This window comes from Acanthisitta chloris, unplaced genomic scaffold (genome assembly GCF_000695815.1).
Source record: "Acanthisitta chloris isolate BGI_N310 unplaced genomic scaffold, ASM69581v1 scaffold924, whole genome shotgun sequence".
NCBI lineage: Eukaryota > Metazoa > Chordata > Aves > Passeriformes > Acanthisittidae > Acanthisitta > Acanthisitta chloris.
This window is the reverse complement of record NW_008670788.1, coordinates 127,046-150,141: the sequence shown is the minus strand read 5'-3', so window position 1 is coordinate 150,141 and position 23,096 is coordinate 127,046. Positions and strand designations below refer to the sequence as shown.

The 23,096-nt window shown below is 37.9% G+C and overlaps 1 protein-coding gene across 1 annotated transcript in view; it reads left to right on the top strand.

Annotated features, from left to right (window-relative positions):
• The first annotated feature begins 4,758 nt into the window (after positions 1-4,758).
• The window catches only part of SH2D4B (SH2 domain containing 4B), a 65,127-nt gene continuing 46,789 nt past the window's right edge, over positions 4,759-23,096 (top strand). The window contains 3 exon segments of the mRNA XM_009073797.1: positions 4,759-4,942; positions 17,887-18,046; positions 19,167-19,314. Of these exon segments, the coding sequence (XP_009072045.1) occupies positions 4,759-4,942; positions 17,887-18,046; positions 19,167-19,314 (492 nt within the window).

Sequence of the window (23,096 nt, the reverse complement as noted above, 5' to 3'; positions counted from 1 at the left end):
TGACATGGCTGAAGTAGGTTATATAGCTGTGTCATAAAATCCAAATGAAAATGCCATTCTGCTGGCTCAGCATTAATCAGCACTGCCAGTGAGCTGTTCAGTTCAGGGAATGGAGGATGCACATGCTCAGAGGAAAATGGATCAGGAGATTTGCAGGCCTTGGTCAATTAAGCACTTCTCCTTTTAAAAATGAAATTAAAATGTTTTTCTGTGCCTTTTCTTCTCCCTCCTTCCCCCTTCCCCAGCAGATGAATTCTAGTGGCAGTGCTGAGGAGTGCTTAGCCTGAAAGATGCTATACCAGAGGTGGGACAGAATGTGTCTAGTCCCAGAAGATGCCATTTAAGATTAAAGGAAACTCTGAACTTAAATTTTAAACAGCTCTGAGCTCCTTGCAGAGGCTGCTACTAATTAGAGCAGCAAGTTGTGTGGCAGTTATCCTAAGGTAATGACTGCCAACAAAGAACTGCATTAATAGTCACTTTTATTTTGTGTATAGGCTGTTGAGATGTAATGCCTTTCTGTAATGATTTTAGCTTAGCTTGAATTGTTGAAGTAGGGGTAACCAAGGTGGAAAAGCAGGGGAGAGTTCATTGTCCTTCTAAAATATTCAAAATACTTCTCAGGAAGGCTGGAAATTTGAAGAATAGTCACAATCAGGGTGGGCAACTTTATTTCAAATTTCCCTGCTCTTCTGAGTCATTAATTCATCCATATATTAGACTTGGGAAAGGAAAGGAAGAGGGAGAAGTTTTATTTTGTAATAGAAAGTTTTATTTTGAGTTTTATCTGAGTTATTTCCTATCCCTCAGCTTTCTGATTCTGTGTTGGCTGGAGCTGCAAAGCTCATCCATTACAAACTATGAGCTAATCCTAGAAATAGCAAGAGTTTTTATAGTGGGTTTGGTTGTCTCATGGTTACCTTTGGAGGTTTGGATCTCAGACTTGCTTTATTTTCTGAGAAATCAGGGCTGTGCATCATAATTTCTTTGCGATAATTCATACTGCGGTTTTGGGATATTTATTGAACAAGTGAACCGTAACGAGAATCAGTGTCTACTAGGTTAAAAGTCCAGTTTTGAATTGGCATAGGATATCTCTGGGAACATTTCATATACAGACAACAGGTTCACTGGAATAGCAAAGAGGCAAACAGTCTTTTACCTCTGTAACAGGACCATACCTTCAAAAAAGAGAAAAATTGTTTTATTCCTCTCCCTCTAATAGGATAGGTTCAGGGTTAGAAAATCTGTTCTTGGTTATGGAAGGAAATCTGTGACCTCTTATTTTCTGACTTCAACTATGGTGAGTGTTTTCTTTGAATTTTTGACTTTCGGACATCTCTTATATTAAAATCTGTTAATTTTCACCTCAGGTCATTCTAGAGATGGTTCTACATAGAGGAATAGAGTGTCCAGCTTACTCATTGTGAAGAGGGTGAGCAGGAAGCAAAGCTGCACAGATGTCTGTGCCTCACTTATTATTAATGGGAGTTATGGACTGTGGAAACAGTCTACTGTTAACACTAAAGGCCAGATGTGAGGAGGACAGTAACATCTAAAACGATGCCTCCACAGGGAGGAAGACAAGCAGCATATACAATGTTTTAACACAAATATTATTTCGTTCCAGATAAAGGATCACTGGCTGTCAAGAAGGTTCTTACATTTGGACTGAAAGCTGAGGAATCTGACTTCTCAAGAAGCTTCATCACAGTGGGAGGGAAGCAAGTAGAGAGGCTTGAAAATGAACTGAGCTGGGAAAAAAATGAGGGGGAGAATTTTCCTGCAGTACATCTTCTTCATAGTGGTTATGGTGAGGGGACAGATGACTACATATTGTGTAGTCAGGTGTTTTAATTCCTTGAAGTGCATGTTTGAGGTCATTCTGACTGTATCAGAAATGTCCTTAAATTGTTTTCTAAGTGTTCTTCAAGAGTATTTCTTCAGAGAAGAGAAACGTGATTCTGAAAGGATTTGTGTCAGATGCAGAAGAAATTTGAGGTACTGGAATAGTTGTTAGTGACTAAACCTCGTTGTCTGAATGGTTTCTTGCTTCTTGGTGCTTCTGGTCTGGTGAAGGTATATGGAAGGTGGGACTGCTGTCAAATTCTTTCATATCTCTCAAGATGCTCAGTTTCAGCACAGACAGGTTGGATATTGCCACCTTCTGATGAGGGATCTTTAGGTCCTGATGAAGCCAATAGGATAGGCCTAGTTTGGGCCAAATACCTCATTGCCCCAAAATATTGAAAGAATTTGTTTCTGGGAGCATCATCCACCATTAGTCTTTTCTGATAAGTGAAACATCAGATGGTTTCTCAAGCATACCTAGTATTTACTTACATGACTGGGGTTCTCTTTGGGGTCTTCAGCTAGGTAACCAGCTCTCTCCTTCCATTATTCCATTCCCAGATTGTTATCAGATCAAAACAAATGTCAATCTGTAAGGGAAAAGAAGGGACTGGCGAAAAAACACGATTCTTTCCATAGATCCTCTGGGATTTTCCACCCCATAAAGCAATGGAAGTCTTAAAACAAACTTAGCTATCAGTGAAAGCAAAGAGAGAGAGATGATGAAAAACTGCCACTCATGTGAAAGTTCAAAACCCAAATGTTCTGGAGCACAGTCTTTTTATCTTGGACAAGAAATGAATGGTGGAATTTATGATGTTTCTGTTTGCTTCTGTTGGATGCTGTCTTATGTCAGCTGGGTTATCTTCCTTATTCTTTGTCTTTCAAGTTTTTTATTTTGAGATTGCTACAACCCAAAGAAAAAATACAACAGAGGAAGCTTATCAGATTAGCTGCTGTAATTAGATGATAATACTTCTACATACATGTGACTTTTAAGAAAAACCCAATTCCCACACTGATTAATTCCATTGATCATGTGGTTACCATCCTCGGATTTTTTGGTGAATAATCTTCAGCCAATGGGCTGTCCATGAAGTGTCATTTCATCTCCTTGCTCATGCTGTTTACGTTGTGTGGTCCTCATTAAACATTATCAGTAGTTGCCTGAAAATTTGTTTGTATGTTGTCTTGTGTCTTGTATCTCCATTCTCAGCTACTTCTGCAGCTAAATGCAGTTCAGATATTATTCTACTTATCATGTTTAAATGAACATAATCCATGATGAAGAGTTTGTTCTTCGCACTGTGATAGTTTCTGATCATGATTTGATTTCTGGTCTGTGAAGTCAAGCAAAATAAAATAAGAATGATGACAAATGAGTAAACCAGCAAAACTGCTTGCCCTGAAGCCTTTGTAAAAGCGAGTCTTTTTCAGTTAGTGCCAAAATGTGGAGCTACAGCTCTAACATAATTGGATAAAAGCAGATAAACAAAGGCCAACCCCCTCAGGGTCTCCTGTTTCTATACCTGGCCAAGTAAAATAAAGAAGCAGTAAAAAAAAAATCTTTCTAAACCTAGGTCTTTTCTTGCAAAGCCAAATTTCTTAGAAAATAATAATAATAAAAAAGGCATTTTGTTTTAGGAGACAAAATCTGTACAAAGAGATACAAAATTGCAGAGTAGCATGTGGACTGAACTCTTTAAGGCCCAAATATTATGGGTTCTGAAAATCTGTTTCCACTGAAAGCATCATTCAAGCATAATCTTTGGCTTCATGCTTCTAGTTGATAAACTGTCTTCTCTAGAATCTTTTTAGTGTTGGATTTTGTTTGTGTTTGTTTGAGTTTTTTTCTTTTTCTTGTTTTTGGTTGGTTGGCTGTTAGTTAGTTTGGTTTTTTTGGGTTTTTGGTGTTTGGTTGTTTAGTTGTTTTGGTTTTGGTTTTTTTTAACATAAGTTGCTGTTGGTCCTGGTGCTGAAATTATATTATTATACTGATTTTGATAAAACTGTTACATAGTGAAAAGCCGTAATCTCCTGGAAGTGCCACATTGTAACTTTCTCCAGTCACCAAGTGGAAAATGAATTAACATCAGGGCTTGCATAGACTGCATGAATTGCTGAGAACTTAGTCTTGTTTAATTAATATTAATTTATTTATAAAGAGATAACAAGATTCTTATGGCTCTTGTTACATCTGCTTTTAATTTTAGAGGCATTTTAATCAATTTGATGCATGACAGTATTTGTCAACACCAGTTAAATAGGACCTCTAATATGACTTACTCTGTTGAGGCTAGTTGACAGGCTAGACTGGGAAATAAAATGCAAACTCGTTTCTCCTCTCTTACCAGGAGAGATCAGTTCCCAAAGTGACATAGATATTGTTGGTGTAGGTGATACCTTTAACCATGACATCACTTTAAACCCTTGGGCAACACTTACACCCCTGGGAGTGTATTGTTGCTGAAGGGAACTGCTTGACCTGAAAGTCTGAGACTTCCTCTGTGTTGAATTTCCTTCTGCTCAAGGGAGCAAAGCTGACGGGTTCTATTGAGAATCCCTTATTTTTACCAGCTTACGGTCAGGAGCACTGAAGTGACTTTTCATTTTATGTTTTCTCCTTAACCCTGTCTGTTCCTCCTCCTTACACCTGTTGCTATCTTTGGAGGATGAGATAAGCAGAGAACTCCCTGTAAAGACAAGGAGCAGAACATGCCTGCACCAAGAGGACCAGAGCAAGAATCAAACCTTTCCTGGGCAGGCAGGTGTGGGAGAGCTCCTTTGCTGCTGATTGCTTTCTGGAGTGCCATCAGTGGAGTTTTGTCACCGTAGTGAATATAATTGGAAGCAGGTTTCTCTCTTGGTTTTTTTTCTCTCTTTTTTTTCCCCATTTTTGGAGACATCATGCTGCAGCAAATTTTGCGTGATATGTATATTGACCCTGAGCTCCTGGCAGAGCTGAATGAAGAGCAGAAGCAGATCTTGTTCTACAAAATGAGAGAAGAGCAGCTGAGGCGCTGGAAGGAGAGGGAAGAAGCAGCACGAATGGAGGAGGCTGTGTTGAGAAAGACAGCAAGGCGCAACCAGAGTAAGATCTATGACCTCCTTCTATACTTAAGAACTGGGGATGGTGGGCGTGCAGCCGGCTACGGTGCAGCAGGAAGAGATTATAAGGAGATTACAAGTGCCAGCTGTTCCCATAGGCAAAAAGACAATCTGGGACAGCAAAAGCACCACGTTCCTGCTCCTTGTACCTTAAGGCTAGTTCTTTCTTCAGGGAGTAGTTTAGTGGTGGAGTAAGGGGAATAATTTCAAAGTGCCTGATTCAGGCATCAGTGCTGCTATTCTCTCAGTGGCAACAGATGCACCATGACCAAGTTTCCCCTCCAATCCTAAGACTTTTTTCTTGACCTGCCATTCCCACCCCTCACTCTTGGTCAGGTAAAAGCCTGTGCTGTTGAGGTTTCTTGGCTTGGCATTAAATGTTTTCAAGTGGCTGGAGCAGGAGACAAATTTATGAATTTGAGTTTGTTAGGAAGGACTGTTTGTGAATAAGATATAATGTCAAAACAGCCATACCATATGAGACTAAATTTGCAGTTGTACAAGTAAACAGTCTCCAAGAGATTATGAATAGGGAATAGGATAGTAGTGTGGCAAACCTGTAAAAATGTCAACAACCAAAACCCAAAAAGAAGAAACCAGAAATGTGCAATATGTAAGTTAAAATATGGAGCTCCTTCCATAAGCTGTTATAAACTCTGAACGTCTGTATTGACTTAAAAGGCAAATAAGCAAAATTATGGAAGAAACATCAAAAAATAATTTCTCCAAATGACATTTCCAACTGACTGATCATGGGTCCCAGTGGTTTGAAATAAAGAGAAATATTTAGTTCCTCATTTTTTTCTCTGAGTTCGCGGCTTTCAACTCTTCATTCACAGGATGAAGTTGTTAGGCTGGTGTTAGATAGAAAACATTTTAATCTTGGAAGTGTAACTGCAGTGATTCCTCACTCAACAAGGAAATGTCATAGATATGTCAAGCAATTCTTTCCTCACAAAATGCCAAAGATCTTACCTGATCTTTGAATCTATTGAAGCTTGAATATTCAAAATTTCTAGTAACTTTTGGTAGCTAATTTTGAGAAGGCACTTTAATGGCTATGGAATTGCAGTCAGTGTTTAAAGAGTTGCTTATTTTAACACACCCGTGGTAGAAAGCACCCCAATACAGATAGATTATTGGATTCAATGTCAGACTTCAGATATTTAGAGCCTCTGAACCTTACAAAGTGCCCATTAGATGGTTATCAATTGAAAGACTGTTAATAGAAATGTGTCTCAAAGCAAAACTATTTTCCAAGACTCACTTGAAGCGCAGGCCTTCATGAAATGACTAGATGAAGTTACAATGGTAGCCTTAAAATAAGGGGAGAATGCTCAGAACACCCTAGTCAGCCATAATAGGAGTTTAAATTGTCCCCTCACAGCTGGCAAGCTGTATGCTGAAAAATACTATTCTCTTTAAATTTCTATTTTCTTCATGTTAGTGTTCTCACTGTGAATGGTGCTCTCCTAAGAGGACTGGCATCAAAATAGCTTATCTTATACAGCACAAAAACCTTGTTCATTTTGATCGATTTGTAAATGAGAAAAAATTAAAAATGCAGTTCAGCTCCACATACCAAAACAGCATCATATCTTTGAGATAATCTGCATTATGCTCATTCTTTGAGGAAGACAGATAACAGCAAAATCTATCTGCAAAAATATTTATGTGATGATTTGTCACACCGTTGACACCTAAATTTCCATATATAAATTATACATTAAACATGTTTGGCTTCCTACTACAGAAGACCATTTTCTGGGTAATTAATTTTCTGATTCATAAAGAATAAGAGAAGGGAGAGCACAGAGTAACCTATAGGTTGTACTTGCTCTGACAAACACATTCACAAATACACATTGAGTAAAATTTCACAGTAGCCCATTTCCATTTTACCTTCTTAAATCGTGAATTTAAGGTATTGCTTAGGTTTGACTTTTGCTCACTATTAGAAGCTTTCTTCTTCCTTCAGAACTGTACTGAAGAACTATTGGAATCAGATTTGCAAGTCAGGCATTTGATTCTGCGGAGAATATTTTTTTACTTTCATGAACTGATGTGGACCAGAGTTGGAAAATATAACTTCTTTCAGGCATGCTGGTCATTAACTGCACAGATACTTGTAACGGATTTCTCCTTTGCAGTTTCATAATATGATGGTAAATGGTCTCACAGTGGAGATAGTTTCTTGTTTAAAACAGAAAAGGTGAAAAAAGTCAACCACAAACTAAAGTTATAAGATAGGAATTACTGTGCAATATTCTTGTCTACATGACTCAAAATGATCACAACAATCCTTTCTTATCTTAAAATATGTGATTGTCTACATGACTCAAAATGATCACAATAATCCTTTCTTATCATAAAATATGTGATTTTTTTTCCCCCTGAAGACATTTGACATTATTTTTTGGATGTTGCAGCTGCTTAGTTTTCAGTTGCCACTGATGTATAAGTGAATTTCCAAACATTCTTCCCCTGCTACACGTGTAGAATGTGAAGTGGTTTTCTTCCTGTTTTAAATTAGTGACTACTAGGAAATGCAAAGCTACTGCAATTACATGTACTTTGAAACTGAGGCATTTGAGGTGTTTCATTTCCAAGGTTTTCTTTTTGACTCTACTGCATTATACAGGTTTTATGTTCGTGCCATTTTGTGAAGCCAAGAGTTACTTTGGCTTTACAGAGATCTTTGTAGCCTGATATAGAGTAGAATACACATGTGAGATTTAAATATCTCTAGTGTTGTGCTGAGTTTCTGAAAATTTCCAGTTGACAGGAAAATGTGTATGTTTGTGAATTCAATATAGCATTTGTCAAAAATAGTTTTATACCAATTTAATTGGAGCTATCTTCATAGGACTGCCTTTCAAATCCTTCTGTTTTCCTCATAGTTTAAATAGCTACGTAGGAAGACTTTGCCTCACTTCTCTGGGATGGGATATGGTGAGACTGAACAAAAGGACTTAATGGCAATGGACACTTCTCTAATTACAAATACTGCAGGAGGTGCTTTCTGCTTTATCTGAAGTTCTATACTCATTTGCTACAATTCTCCATTGATTCAAGACGTTAGCTGCAATGGTATGTGTGCACCCAGCAGCATAGCAAAAGGAGTGGATTTTTCAAAACAGCAGTGATTGTGAATCCAGTTTTGATTTCCTACAGTGACTTGAGGATGAAGTGTTCTTGTGCAAGGTGTAAGTGTGTTGCCTTATGGAAACCACAAGTACAATGTTGGGGACAAAAAGAGTGGCATATGCAGGTCAGAATGGACTTATTCTAGAGTTAAAATCATCAGCAGGTTTAGAGAATGCTCATTAGCATGATCATTTTTTAATTGTTAGGAAACTAGCAAAGGCCCAAAATCTGCATTGCTTTTACAGAAGTGCCACTGAATGCAGGTTTTCCATAAATGTTTGATTCAGTACTATGAAATTTGCTGCTTAGAAAACGAAGACAAGTCTAAACCATCAAATAAGATACAAGTTGTTGAGAGTGTTTAGTAAGCCAAATAGTGTAGCAGTCTGTGTAGGTACTCTTGTTCTTCATTTCTAAAAAAAATAATATTAGCCACCTGCAGTAAATGCTAAATTGTACCTGCTTTTCCATTTGAATTGCTTGGTTCGATGTGTCCTGAGAAAAGGTTAGAATTGAAATTAGTGTCAGAATGAGTCAATGTTAAAAAAATAATTTCACTTTGGGAGTGAATGAAATTAGTTCAGATTATATAACATTTTAAATTTCTTTCCCACTTTAAAAACGTGGATTGATGTCTAAAAGGGAGCAACATTTAAACGTCACTTCAGAATGAAGTATTTCATTTAGAAGATATTGAATAAATTGTTCCCATGTTTTGCTGTTTGTACCTTGCCTAAAATTATTAGTAGAATTTGGGCACTGTGTGGGCTCTCCCAAAATTGAAGCATTTAGTGAATTTATTCAAGGTAAAAGAAGTATTTTGTAGCTACAATTAAATAAAGACTGCTGGCTGATAGTGGAATAGCATCACGAATGAGTTGAATTCTTGGAGGTCCATCTTCAGTTCACTTACAAGTTGCTTCTGGGCAGATCTTTCAGGAACATATCTTTATTGTAATAAAACAGTTTGCTTGTTCTATTGTGCTAAAATAGCTGAGAGAACTCTCTTCAAAATTTCAAGATCCCTTTGGGATTTGCTGAGAGTTGACTGAAAGGCAGTTTTGCAATTTGCAAGGAAGCATATTTATGTGACTAGGCAGGAATCTTTTAACCACCATAGCTGAGTTGGGAATAAGCGAAGGACCCTGTCAGTATGGATTTTGACTCTGATGCAGTATCCAGAACTGTCAGCATTCCCAAAATCAGATCTCAAAAACTATTGAGCATTAGGCAGCTAAAGGACAGCCATGTAGGAGGGGAGACAGTGCTGATCTGTTGCTGCTTGTTCTGACATTTATTCATTGTGAACTGAAGCTTGTGGTGTTCAGACAGGAGCTATTTGTAAACACTCTTATTTACACATCCTTAACAAGAGAAGCTGGGAGAAAATAAGGTAGGCTTGTCGCATGGCCAGAAAATAATTTATTTATATGAATGGCATTCGTGTTAGCAAATCATTAGAGAATAGATGAGGTTATTTGGAAACAAGTGTTTCTACTATCCCAAGTAAATGGTTGGAGAATGCATCAACATCAGTGAATGCCAGTCAATGGGCATGTGTTTCAGTGTGTTTAGGAAGGGTGAGTGGGTGTACATGCAGTGACACTTTTTTCTGGTTTTGCACTCAGGAATGTATTCCTCATTTATGCTAAAGCCTCTACACACCCTGATAATGCTTAGCTAAGATTTTATCTCCTATGGAGATGTGCTTCTGTCAGTGTTCATTGTTCCTTTCTCTGTATCATTGGATAGAAGTCTGGCCAGAGACATCAGACTTGAGTATTTCTGAAATTTCTGGCCATGTGTGATCTTAAATTGTGTAGAGCCCTGTCTTTTGTTTCCAAACAGATGCAGATGGAAAAGTAGCATGACAACCTGAGCAAGCATATTAGAATAATTTTTATTAGTGGACTGAGCCGAATAATTTGAAGGCATTGGATAAGTTTTAATGCAACATTCATGATATTTGTAGCAGCTTGAGATATGCTGCAGTTTTGTTAGTACTGTATACCTTAGGGCCAGAACTCAGCTGCTCAGAGCTTGTGCTGAGTACTGAGGTATGGTTAGACAGCAGCTTCTAAACTCTGTTCACTTCTCTGAGCCTGGGGCTAGCAAGAGATCTCCAACTGCCATATGACCTAGATATGTACCAGATGGAACAAATCCAGAGGGAATTCTCTGCCCTTCTATGATTAGCCATAAGTCTGTGCTTTTTAGTCTCATATCTTGCCCTGCAGCTGACTTCTCTGTTTTGCAGAAAAGTGACAGCAGAATAGTGCTGGCTACCTGGGCCTTCTCTTGCACACATGCAATCCTCAGTGCTCCTGTTATCAGAAACATCTGCTATCAGACACTTTCTGAGAAAGGCGACTGGGTAAATGGAGCCACTGACATGGAGAGCATTCCTGTGTTTCTCTGCAGCACTGTGTCCCTCTGCCTGTCTGGATGCAGTGGTGTTAGATGGGCTTAGATGGGCTTTCATGTATGTACTAGTGCTCTGGTAATGATATGAGGTTGTGACTTTCTGCAAACTCATGAATACTTGATATGGAAAGAGAGAACAGCAGCCAAGGGGAGAATGGGATTCACTCAAGCTAATTCTGTATTGTCTTGCTGATTTTGCCAGTTTTTAACATAAATGACTGAAACGTTCAAGGATAAAGGTGCCAGGTTTTGAGAGCAGGATTTGGAAGACATCAGAAGACTCAATGTATTCAAGTCAGTAGTGGATTTAGCAAGGCACTGATGACAGTTCAACAACCTTTGAGTCCTCTTGTGCTCTGTGGTGCTAGAAAATCTCACCACAGTGCTATAGTTCTCCATGCTTTTGGGGTCCTGTGTGTCTGATAAAAGGAGTCAGTGCAAGCCTGCCATGCTGCATTAAGTAGGGGAGCCTGGTGTGGAAAGTGAGCCGTAGTTCTTTGTTCGTTGAGTGACAGAGAACTCTTATCCTTCCACTCTGAGTTTCCAGCAGAGCCTGAAGCAGCCATGCAGGCTTGGTTGCTATGTTTTAATCTCCAGCAGAGGGAAAACCTAGAGGCTTTGTGAAACCAAGCCGTGCATACAGGTTTTACTCTTTACAAGAGTCAGTTTGGATTGGGAATCAGAAATTATACTTCTATATTCTTGACTTAGTTCTTTTATGAAAAAAAATCAAAGTAATGTTACTGACATGAATGATTTTAAAACCTTCAACTTTGCTCTGATGTGTACCTACATTTTGATACTGTTTACAGTGAAAGGCTCAGCCATTAAAATGGGTAGACAAGAGGATAGCTTTAGATTGTACAAGAAGTTAGAACAACACCTTTACAAATTAGTTTTGAATGTTATTTTCCAGTTGAAAGTCAGCAAATTGCAAACTTATTACATGTAACAGTCTGCCTTGGCCAGGGAGCCACTAAATTATCTGGACCATACTGGATACAGACCACATAAACAATACTTTTCCTGTGTAGTTAGGTTTTTTGTTTTGTTTTGTTTTGGTTTGGGGTTTTTTGTTGGGTTTTTGGGTTGGTTTACAATATGCAAACCTATATATATGTTGCATATATACATGCCATGTGTTAATGTAAACCTACTTACTTTTGAGAGTTGTGTACAGTTGTTCTTACATTTGTTAATTACCAGAGTCTTATATGAGTAATGGTTTTCTCCCTTAGTATTTGCTCTCTTCAGTCACTCTTCCTTTATTTGATCCTGCAGGGGTATATTGCAGCATAATTATTTCCATGGTAACAGGCTGTAATTCTATAAACAGAAGATTGAGTTTGTTATATGATCAGGAAGCAGCTGGAGAGCCATGAAGGCTGATTTTTCAGCAATGATGAAATCCTGCAGTCCTTATTGATATATTAATGTAATCAGCTGAATTTCTTTCTCCCTTTGCAAATCCTCCACTAAATAGAAAGGCACATTAACACAGTGTTAGATTTGAGGGTTGGGTAAACTGAAATGTTAGGGGACAGAATTTTTCCCCATTTTCTTATTGTTTGAAGAATTGAAGAGATGGGGTTTTTTGAATGTATTTTTGGAAGAGAGGGGTCCATGTTCTGCAGGGGCAGGGCACAAATTAATTGTGGCAGATCTTCACTTTATTGTGGGATGATGTCATTTTCATTACTTTCATCATTACCATCTAATTATTCTATATGTTTTTAATGGATTTACAGCAGTTAATGTTTGGAGAAGTGCTTTCTGTCCTTTGAACAGTCTCTCAGAAACATTCACAGTAATTTCCTAGGTTTTCTACTTAGAAAGAAGTGAAATTATGTGTGTCTATCTGTGTGTTTGTATAGAAAAGAAATATAATTGAATACTTGTACTGGCTAAGCTCAAGGAACTGAGAACAGCCTAAAGCTCACATTCTCATTTTCATTCTAATCAATATACTTCTAGCACATGTGCTGCAGCTAATGAAACTCTGAATGGGACCTCACCTACCCTGCAGCCTCCCAAAATTCATGCTTCTACTTTAAAGAAGCCATAAAAATCATTTGCTTGGAAAGCCAAGGGTGTAGAATCTCATGTAAAACACATTGTGCTTGGACCAAAGTATAGCAGATACCTAAACTGCAGAAGAACAAAAATCCCCCAAACCTACAAACACTCCAAACTCCACAAGCTATGGTTTAGCTCTCAATAGCAAAAATAGATCAGGCTGATCAGCTTCATGTCAGCAGTGAATGCTCAATGCAGCCTATTTAAAATGCATAATTAATATCAGGTCTTTTTCTAGGACAGAGAGAGAAAAGAAAAGAAATATTTTCTAAAGAGAGTCAAAAGATCCTTGTATGACTGTAAAGCTTTCCAGTGGGAGAGGACAGAAAATCAATTGCTATTGCAGAGATCTGTATCTTCCAAGCAGGAGAACTATGGTGGGAAGTTCAACCTCAGAGAAACTGTTTATAGAAATAGCAGACTTTTTTAAAAAAAAATCCAGCAGGCTTTGAATGCTTTCTCATGTTTCTGCATTTATAAACCAGTGATCTGATTTTCTGAATTTATATGTGACACAGCATGTAGTATTCCCTGGGACAGACAGGCAGTAAGGCACTTGGTGTTCTCTGTTGTTTTGCTGGACTAAGTGAGCAGAGCGTGGCTGGGTGACAGCACAGCTGGGAGACTTGACACCAAATCATGCCTCTAATGGTCCTTGGAGTAGTTCCCTTGTAAACACTTGAAATGGATCACAATTGGGAAACTTTGGGGATGCTGCACCTGTTAAAGCAATAGCAAACTAGCTTGAAGAAAGTAAGCTGACTCCAGCAGTATTCCATTTGCTCTAATTACTTTTTTTAAAAGCACTTTGAATTGGAAATGTGTGAAAATGAAGGCAGCTATAACTCAAAACCACAAAACCAAACCAAAAAATCTAGAACCCATAAACCCTTTAAACTGAATCTGTGGTTCAGCTCCTCAGTTCCAGTTAGCAGAGGCAGTGTAAGGTCCAGTTCTGCTTTGTGTAGCTCCATTTGCTTTGAGCCTTAGTCACAACATGGAAGTATGAGCTGACTGAAATTGAAGCCTGATGTAGCTTGAGCATTGCATGCAGCCAGGATTCCCTCTCTCATGCACCATCAGCTGCTGTGCTCTCCCTCCCGAGGTGACAGCAGTGTTTGTATTTCTGGCAGCAGTAATGATACTCTGCCTGCCCCAGGGCAGCACAAAGGCCAAGAGCAGCCCATGGTGCTGTACAGCACAGCCCATGGTAGCACTCCAGCACTCTGTGTGTATGACATCAGCAGTGCTGCTGGCAGAGGCTCATAATTCTCCTAGGTGAGAGCTTGAGTTTCCTACTGCTCTCGAGAGAATTGTTTTACACTTTCATAGCTGTTATACAATTGACTGCATAAATACAAACAACTAGAAAACAGGATTTGGTCTTATTTTAGATTGTGTTTATCGTGCAAACTTGAGTTGCTCTTGGTTCAGGTTTTAGGTCTCCACGAAAATTTACACTGTGATTCCTTTGTGCTGCAAATTTGAAAGATAGGATTTTGTTTTTGTCTGATCTGGCATTTGTCTGGAGTAAGGAAAAATATCCAGAAACCAGTGTACTGATCTCAAAGCAGCATAGGAATAGATTTAAAGGAACTCCATGGGAGATACTAATTCATGGATGAGCCACAAGTAAAAGGAACTGCAAGTGTTGTCTTCTTGTGGTGCTATAAAGATGTCTTAGGTGAAAAATGCTGGTATATTAAACCTGATAAATTGTTGATCTGAAGAGTAGGGATGAGAAGACCTGGTAAATTATTCAGTAAGTTTTCCTGATGAAGCAGTGTTTGTTTCTAAAACACTTCCATTTCCACTCTCCAACTCAGACTAATTTCGATGTCCACTACATCTTAATGGTAATTATTTGCAGCCTGCCACAGTCTCTTCAGGAAGAGAAAAGTACTTTTGTGGTCAAGGCACGAGAAATTTAATTTTTATTTCCTGGCTCTGCATTAGGCTTTGTGACTGGGCTCAGAAGCCTGCTTCTGAACAGGAAACATGAGGTTCCCTTGCCTTTTCTCACCTAGATTTCATATTTGTTTAGTCAGGACCTGACTCTTCCTTTTGGATTTAGTTGATTCTTTTTAATTTAAATTTAAATTCTATTTTTTTTTATTCATTTTGGTTCCTTTTGGAAATAAAGTGTATTAAGAAAACATCTTACTTTGCAGAAAAAAATTTAATGCTTGAGAGGCATCTTAAAGCAGATGATAATTCTCTGCTTGCAAAACAGACAACACTAGTTTTCTAAAAACACTAGGGAAAATAATTTTCTGTACTTTCATCTCAGATCTTGCCATTGGTTCTGCAGTTGAAAAGTGCAAGGCCTGTACCATTAGCTTAGAAGAGCTGACTGCTCACTGTCACTGTGAACATGATTCTCAGGCTGCAAAGACTTTTTGTGTGGCACAAATTCTGTGTTCACAATGCCAGATTTTCTCCCTGAGGTGCTTGTTTCTGTTTCTGCATGCTCGTTTTTTATGCTATTATTTGCTAAGAAACTACCAAGTTTTATGATCAGATTGTACAGAAAAGCCCATCTCCAGGTTTTTGGGTGCATAGGTTTAAGGTAAGGCTTGCACAGGAATAATTTCTTGAAGTAAAATAGGTGGCTGGACGTGGAAAGTCCTTCTCTTCTTCTAGTAAAAAAAACTGAATTAAGGCATATGTGCTCAAGTTGCATTGTTTTAAAACTGTATATATAAGGAGATCTGTCTGTTTAATGCTGAAGCTTAAAATTGCCAGATTAATGGTGCTGTGATCTTTCAGGTTGAGCTATGAATGTGTGTACAATAGTGTACTGTACTGTGGTATGCAGTAGCTAGAGTTGAACCAGCAATATGTTATACTGATGGTTTCAAAAGAGTTTATACATCTACTGTATATAGCTTTAGAAGAGAGATCTGTTGTTTTAAAAGAAGAAAGAGAACAATTTCTCAAGACATGTCTACAAATCAGCTACTTGTTTTATGGGGCTGGGTAACAATGGGTAAGTTGTGCCTCTGAGAAACATATCCATAATTCTTTGGCACAGAAAACCTGGAAAGAAACAAAAAGATAAAATTTGTTGGCTTACCTGAAAAGGCTTTTTTATTTTTTTTAACAAAAAGATAAAATTTGTTGGCTTACGTGAAAAGGTTTTTTTATTTTTTTTAATTCTCATAAATGAACAGAAGAAGTGAAATTGTCTCAGAACAGAAGTATTTGGTATCTACCCGTTATGGTACAGATTAACAAGGCATGTTGTTTGCAATATTTTCTTTAAAGTACTAAACAAAGAAGACCAACTAGGATACTCAGATTCCTCACAGGAAAAAGGACATGGAATGCTTTTAAAACAAAAACTGCCATTGGTTATGTGGGATCAGTTCTCCTGGGAAAACATTCCGTACTTCTCAAGATACTTTACCATGAAATGCAGTAGGTGAAAACCTTGCAGGAAAATGTGGCCAGTCAGGCCTCAGCAGATGGTATTCAAATTCTGCATCCAAAAAGCATGACATAAATGTGCTAACAGGAACACAGAAATGTACAGAACAGGAACCACAATAAAATACGTTCACATTTATAACCTGAGACATAATCTGATAGACCACGGAAGAACAAATGCTTTTGCGAGTTATTGAAGGAAAACATTATTAGCTTAAATTTCCACCCTGCTTTGAAGTCAGTACAGTTAGGCCAACACTGGGAAATCGTATAAATTACATTTTCAAATTTGATATAGAATATTAGCTTTCATTGTGAGACTCGATACATTCATTGCCTTCAGTTCTTATTGTCAACACTTGTGAGTGTGGGTTGGCTCTGGCACTGCCTGCTGTCAACAGCCCCACTTTGTTTCCTCCTGCAGTTTTCTATTTTCAGTCTGGGATGTCAGAAACACTTTATTGATTGTTCATTGGGAAACTTAATCTGGTTAAGTGGATACAGTCCTGTCGCAGAACAAGAGATAGTTGAAGATGAGAGTAGCTAAGCTGATGCTAGTAGAGAAAGATGTAGAAAAAGCAGAAGTAAAACCTGGCTGGTCAAATTGGTGCAAGTTTCTCTTAACTCTTATGGGAACACCAAAGATAAACTACCTAGGAAAATGCTGTTCTGTCCATTTCTTCACATTATAAAATAAGACAAGATGCCATTTAGAAGCTATGTGGACAATTTTCTGACCTCAATATTTGGGTGAAAGGGTGAAATCTTGGGGAGTGTGATATACAGGGAGTGATATGAGCTGCTGAGTCTTTCTGTCCTTGTAGTCTGCAGTCTTTAAAATAAATCCATTGTCCATCTAGGCAATGGTCTTTGTGGTGGAATCTCTTTTTGGGAAGAACATTTTCAAGAAATTTTCAAGAAATAAGGCATAAAGATGGATGCATAAGTGGTCTTTCTACAAGTACATTATTATGAGCCTCTAAAATGCATATAACTGAGAGTTATACATATAATAGCAGAAGGAAAAGGCCAAGCCACACTAAGTCAGGTAGTGTATATGATTATTAAAATGTATTCAGATAGGATCTAATCTAGTGCCCTTTGTAGTCTTATAGTTGGTTCTTAGACATGAAGGTTCACCAAATGCAGTCTGTTTTGTAAAGAGCTGTCAGGGATTTTTGGTGTTTTTAAAATGACTCTGTCAACGCAGTAACTGTAGATTTTTGCATGGTGTGTTTCATGAAAACTGAACCAGAAACTTTATCCTTTTCAATTGCTTACGTGAACAGAATAGGCTCTGCAGCACTGAGTAGTGAGCTCTGGGTGTGCAGGCTCCCTGCAACTCCTTCACACAGTGGGGGCAGAAATCTGGATTTTTTGCAGGTGTTCTGATGAAGTCTCTTTATGCTAAACACTCAACATTCCCTGTGCATGAAGCATTGCTAGTTACATAATACCACCAGTTACTGGGTTTGCTCCATCTCTTTTTCCTTGCTTTTCACTCATCCCTTGTTGAGTGAAGCAAGAAAATACAGCAATTAAAAAGGGATCATAATACTGAAATTCTGGGAAATTCATGTCAGAATTAATATTTCCTTAATTATACATAAAGACAGCTAGTCTTTAAAGGTTGTGTGATCTATTGCATACAAACCTTTTTTTTTCCCTCCCTAGCATGGTAGATTGGTCAAATCCGAAGATTTCATGTAACCTCTGAGTAATGTTTTATTCTGGATTGTAAATTGTAAGCTTAATGTTAATAAATTGTAGATTTCTCATGTCTTCATCTATATTTATGTAAGAATTTGAGCCAGTATTTATATTTTGCTTTGTCCTTGGTGGCTGTTGCAGGTAATGGCAAACGTGTGCAGTGGCTGCGTGGGAAGGATGGTGAGGTCTGGGTCTGGGTGATGGGAGAAGCCCCAGGGGACAAGCCATATGAACAGATCTCAGAGGAGCTCATAGCAGAGCGAGCCAGGCAGCAAGCACAAAAGGAGGCAGAAGAACTATGGTGAGGATTTAAGAATCTGAATTCAGGGTCCACTTGGCATAATGGGAGACATGACCTTTAGAAAGGTGGCAGGTAATGCTGGGTAAAACTGGTAAGTATGCTTTGTGAATGTTTGCTTTCACTTGTTTTAGTAATTTTTTTCAGAATGAGAAAAATGTAGTTTTATTTTTTATTGGATACTGAAAACCACCCCCCTCTTTCACAACAAAATGGTTTAGCAAAATTTTTTTCTTTTGGGGAATTTTGCTCAACCATTGACCAGCTTGTAGATAAAGAAGAATGAAACAATCTGGTTTTAAGACGATTAAATTAACTATGTTTTTTGTATCACAAATCTGTGCTCACAATGGGGATTTGATGCATAAAATTCTTTTTGAAACTCATTTTATTTGCATTTTGCTTGTATTAATTCTTATTTCAGCAATTCAGAAACTGATTATACAAAGTGCCGTGCTGGTGTTTCCAGCAGGATCTTTTCCAGTTTGAGGAGAGATTCAAAACTCTTTTGATGCTTGATATTGTTAGGAAGTAGGCCACCTGCCTCTTGCACTTCCCTTTGTAGTGCAACAGTGAAAAGTGACAGTTTAAATGTCAGGTTATTCTATATTATCCCTTTTCATATTAGATTCTTCTTGCTTATAGTGATTGCATATTTAAGCAGGGATTAAAAGCTTCAGCCTGTGCTCTGCATTCCTTTTACATTGTCAGTACTAATAAACAGTCTTGGGTAAGAATTTGGCAGACATTTGCATTGATATTTGAAAGACAATGAATTCCCAATCATGCTTTGCTACACTGACAGAAAAATGTATTTTTTCAGCCAGGGAAAGGAAAATATAAGGTATGACTCAGCCATCCAAGAAGTACTTTTCTAATTTAGAATATGCTATTCTAATTAGTAATTTATCAAAAATTGTAAATCATCTGCTTTCTGGATAGTTTCCTCAAATCTAATTTGTGGTAGGTCTCTTGTTAAATATATTTGAATTTTTTCCTTTCATATTTCCAGGAAGTCTTATGCTAACTCTTTGCTGCAACCAGTGAGTAAGTATTGATCCTCAATTTCAAAATAAATAATTGGTGTTTTAAATGATTTTTATTTTCAAATCCTTTCCTGAAGGAGACAAAAGGAAGCTGAAATTACAAAGAAATTCCGGGATGCTATGGCTCAAGAAAAAGCCAGGATAGTGGCAGAAAAATGGAAAATAGAAATGGAGGACCGGAAAGCAGCCAAATTGGAGGAGGAAAAAATTCAGGAGGAACTGAAGGTTTGCATAGAGTAATTTAGTGGTTTTTTTTAAATAGTGCTTTAATATAGATTCAAAGTTCTTGTCACCTTCAGTGCATGTTTATTAATAAGCTTTAAAATCCGGAGCTGTAATTTTTCATTCTGGAATATACAGAGATCTACAAGTTGTTCACCAGAACAGCTGGGTGAATGATGAGAAAAAATTACAGGTCTCATTCAGAAGTGCCAGGACAATCAAACTGGTTATTCAGCTCACACATTACCAGAATTGTTCAGTCAGCTGTGCTGGGTGAATCATACTGGGGGGGAAAAAATGCATGATTGTGAAATGTCTCCTTTTATGTTAGTTTGCTGGAACATATTCTGTGTATATTGGATGAGTTGTTCACATATTGAACTTGAAAGCTGTGTTACTACTTTCTTTAAAATAATAAGGGATGAATCCTTCTCCTACACAACATATGGGAAAGGTTCAGCTGCCTTTCCTGGGAGAAGTTCATTTGCCTGATTTTTATTGACTTCATAATGAATTTTCTATGAGCTTTGTTACAGTATTTTAATGTTTGTTTGAAGTAATTTTTTTGTACATTTTCTTGTTGAAAATAGCAATTTAAAAACTAAACAGGAAAAGACAGCCTCTGTCTACCCTTTTCATATTGTTTGATAAAAGCTTGTTTAAAACTGAGAAAACAAAATATAATTGTTTCAGCATGCAGAGAAATGATCACAGTCCTCTGAGTCTGGGATGTGCACTCTGGTGCTGCACACAATCAGTTAGGATGGGTTTCCATGGAAAAAGCCTGTAACAAAATATATCTCCTTGGAGATCTGCATCCAGTAACTTCCATCTACATGCCTCTCCCCTGCTGACTGCTTGCTATGTCTCTTTCCTTTCCTGGCACAGTGATTGAAGGCATGGAAAAGGTGGATAGACTTCCTCCTTATCCCTCTGAGATGGGAGGAATGCTGAAAAACTCAACATTAAATTTATGGGGTTTGATTGCAAACTAGAGTCAGCGAGTTACCTGTCACTGTAAACTGTAGGCCTGGGATTTGAGAGTGGTTGTGGAACACAAAGCCAGGGCTGTTCCTGTAGTCACCTCTGCACAGAGTTGCTGATTTACTTTTGCACAATTAATTTGAATTCACAGGACACAATGGGGCCATTGAAATTTGATGCCAGTGAGTAATGAAACTATACCTTTCAAGTGCTTTATTAATGTATGAATAATGAGCAGAGCATCTCATTAAACACTCTTTTCTCTGCTCTCTGGTAAGCAAAGCCCTCTTGAATAAAGAGTGATACGGTGTTCACTTATATCTCAGTGGCTGATTTACAGGGTACTCAATGGGGTAAATGTCCACAAGCTCACTATAACTGTTCTGTTTCAAAGAGACTTTTTCAAAATGCAGAGTGAGCAATTTCTGAGACTTTTAGTGGCCAGTATTCATAATTTTCTATGAAGGAAAACTAGTCATTCAGTTGTTGATACAATTAAAGGAATGGCACCAAATTCTGCTGATTTTTGTACTGATGGAAAGGTAATGTCACAGTGCTCTGTGTTCCCACTGTTTCTCAGGACACGATCAGGTGTCTTCCATCCAGCTGTGTGCCTGGTGGAAGCAAGAATTTTACTGTTGTAAGTAGGATGAGAACATGGTTCAGTTTCTACTTTGAATTTCAAATACTAGCCTTTGGCCAGGATTTCTTTCGCCCTGTTCACTAAGTTGCCAACATATTTATTTCATCAAAGAAACAGAAACCGTTTCTTCTCCTGTGGTTTCCTTTAAATCAAGCATTTGAAGACAATATTTGCAAAAATTCAAATAAATGGACTAAAATTTTTAAAACAAGACCTAGGAGATATGAACTCTTTGGCTTAAAAAACTAGTTTGGAAACAAGATATGATGCAATGGGGTTTTATAAAAAGCCTTATTATTGAGTGTGCTCCTGACATTTCCTGTAATAATACAACAGCATCATAGTCTAATTTCACTTTCAGCCCTGGCTCTTCAGTTAGGTCTATAGTTTGAGATCTGTTAGGAGTGACTCGGACTGACATAGGGTTCCACCAGCAGAGATGAAAATGCAGGATAGGTTCCTGATACTTTAGCACTACTCCTTTGCTACTCAGAAAAAGCAGCTTATCTGTTACTTGGTCTTGAAAAAGCAGATCTTGTACATTGTGCTGTAGAGCTACTTCAAAACAGTAAAGGCATTTCAAAGACAGGTGAATCTCACAGGCTAATATGGGGGAGTTATTAACTTTTCTGTCCACTGGCTTATTTAAGCTCACTTGGCTTTCCTTCTTTCCATTTTATTCCCTTTAAAACTACTCTGGTGCAGTGGAAGAAGTACATGAAATATTTACAAGCTAAATGAGTGGATAGGCACCTAGACAGGAAAAGAAAGTTATGTTTCTGGCATCCACCTCCAGCTACAAAGAATGAATAGAACTTAGATAATGGGAAAAAGATGAATTAATGAATCTACTCATGTATGACTGAAGCAGTTGAAATAGTGAAAAAATGGGTGTGGAATGAGATGCAAATCAGTTAGCAAGCCCACATTAACAGGTTCAAAATATTTAATGCATTGTTAATCATCCTTCTGTGATGATGACCAGACTCTGTTTAAAGAGGTCTCCAAACTGCAGTATGGAAAGTTCAGTCTCAGCTAATGCTTCATCCTCTTGAAGCATTTTGACTTGAGAAATTGAAACTCTGTCCTTTCTGCTGACGTGTTTAATTTCTAATCATATTGTATCACAAACACTTCTTTTTAAAATGCTCTAAAATTCCTCTTGACCTACCATGGGACTTTAGGGCTGTCTGCACTAGATAAATGATATCTAACACATCAAAGTGAATGATGATCCCTATTTCCTTTTCCAACACTATTGAAAAGTATTGCTTTCCTTGGTGTTTCTTAAGCAGAAATGCCTTTAATTTATGATGGTAGAATATAAACGTTGACTCCTCTATTTTTGTAGTTTAAGGACAGCTTTTCTGTTATGTGCCTATTGCAAAGGACAAATAAGAGAGCCAATTACCATCATTAATCTTTTTGCTAGTTCACAAAGGCTGTGAGATCATAGGCATAATTTTATACTGTTGTCAGTAGCCTTCATTAAGAGCCTTGGACAACATGCAGAGCTAAGGCAAATTAAAAGTGTGAGTGTCAGCCAGCCAGAGGCAGGTGATATCCTTCAGCTACCTTTGCAAATAAAAGAAGTGATGTCTCAGCTCACTCTTCAAGTGGTCTATATAAAGCAAGAGAATATTAATAGTAAAATATTGTCTTTATGACAACATCAGATACCTGCCAAATTTAATAATATATGCGCAGGTGACAGTAAAGCTAAATTGTTTCTTCAAAATTCCCTGGGAGATGAAATGTATCCCATCAAAGAAGACAGGTTGAGAATCAACCTTCAGAGAAGAACAGAATAATTACTGCTTCAGTTCAGTTCAGGAAATCCCTAATTAAACTTATGCTTAACAGAAAGAACACACCTCAGACCTGTTGACTTGGATGGGCTTTCAACACATGTCTGAGTGCTTTACTGTGCCCTGGGGTGCTGTGGACCTGATTCCTTAGACAGTTGCTGCCAGGTGCAGAGTTTAGGAATACAGTGAAATGTCACCATCACCACTTGCAGTACCGTGGGCTTCTTATGATATAGCAGTGAGAATTCTGTCCTTGATATGAAAGAACCTCTTCTCTCCAAGTAAACGTCAAGCACTTGAGTAGGACTGTTATCTTTAAGTGCAAATAAGCTTTGAGTTCAGCTCTGCTT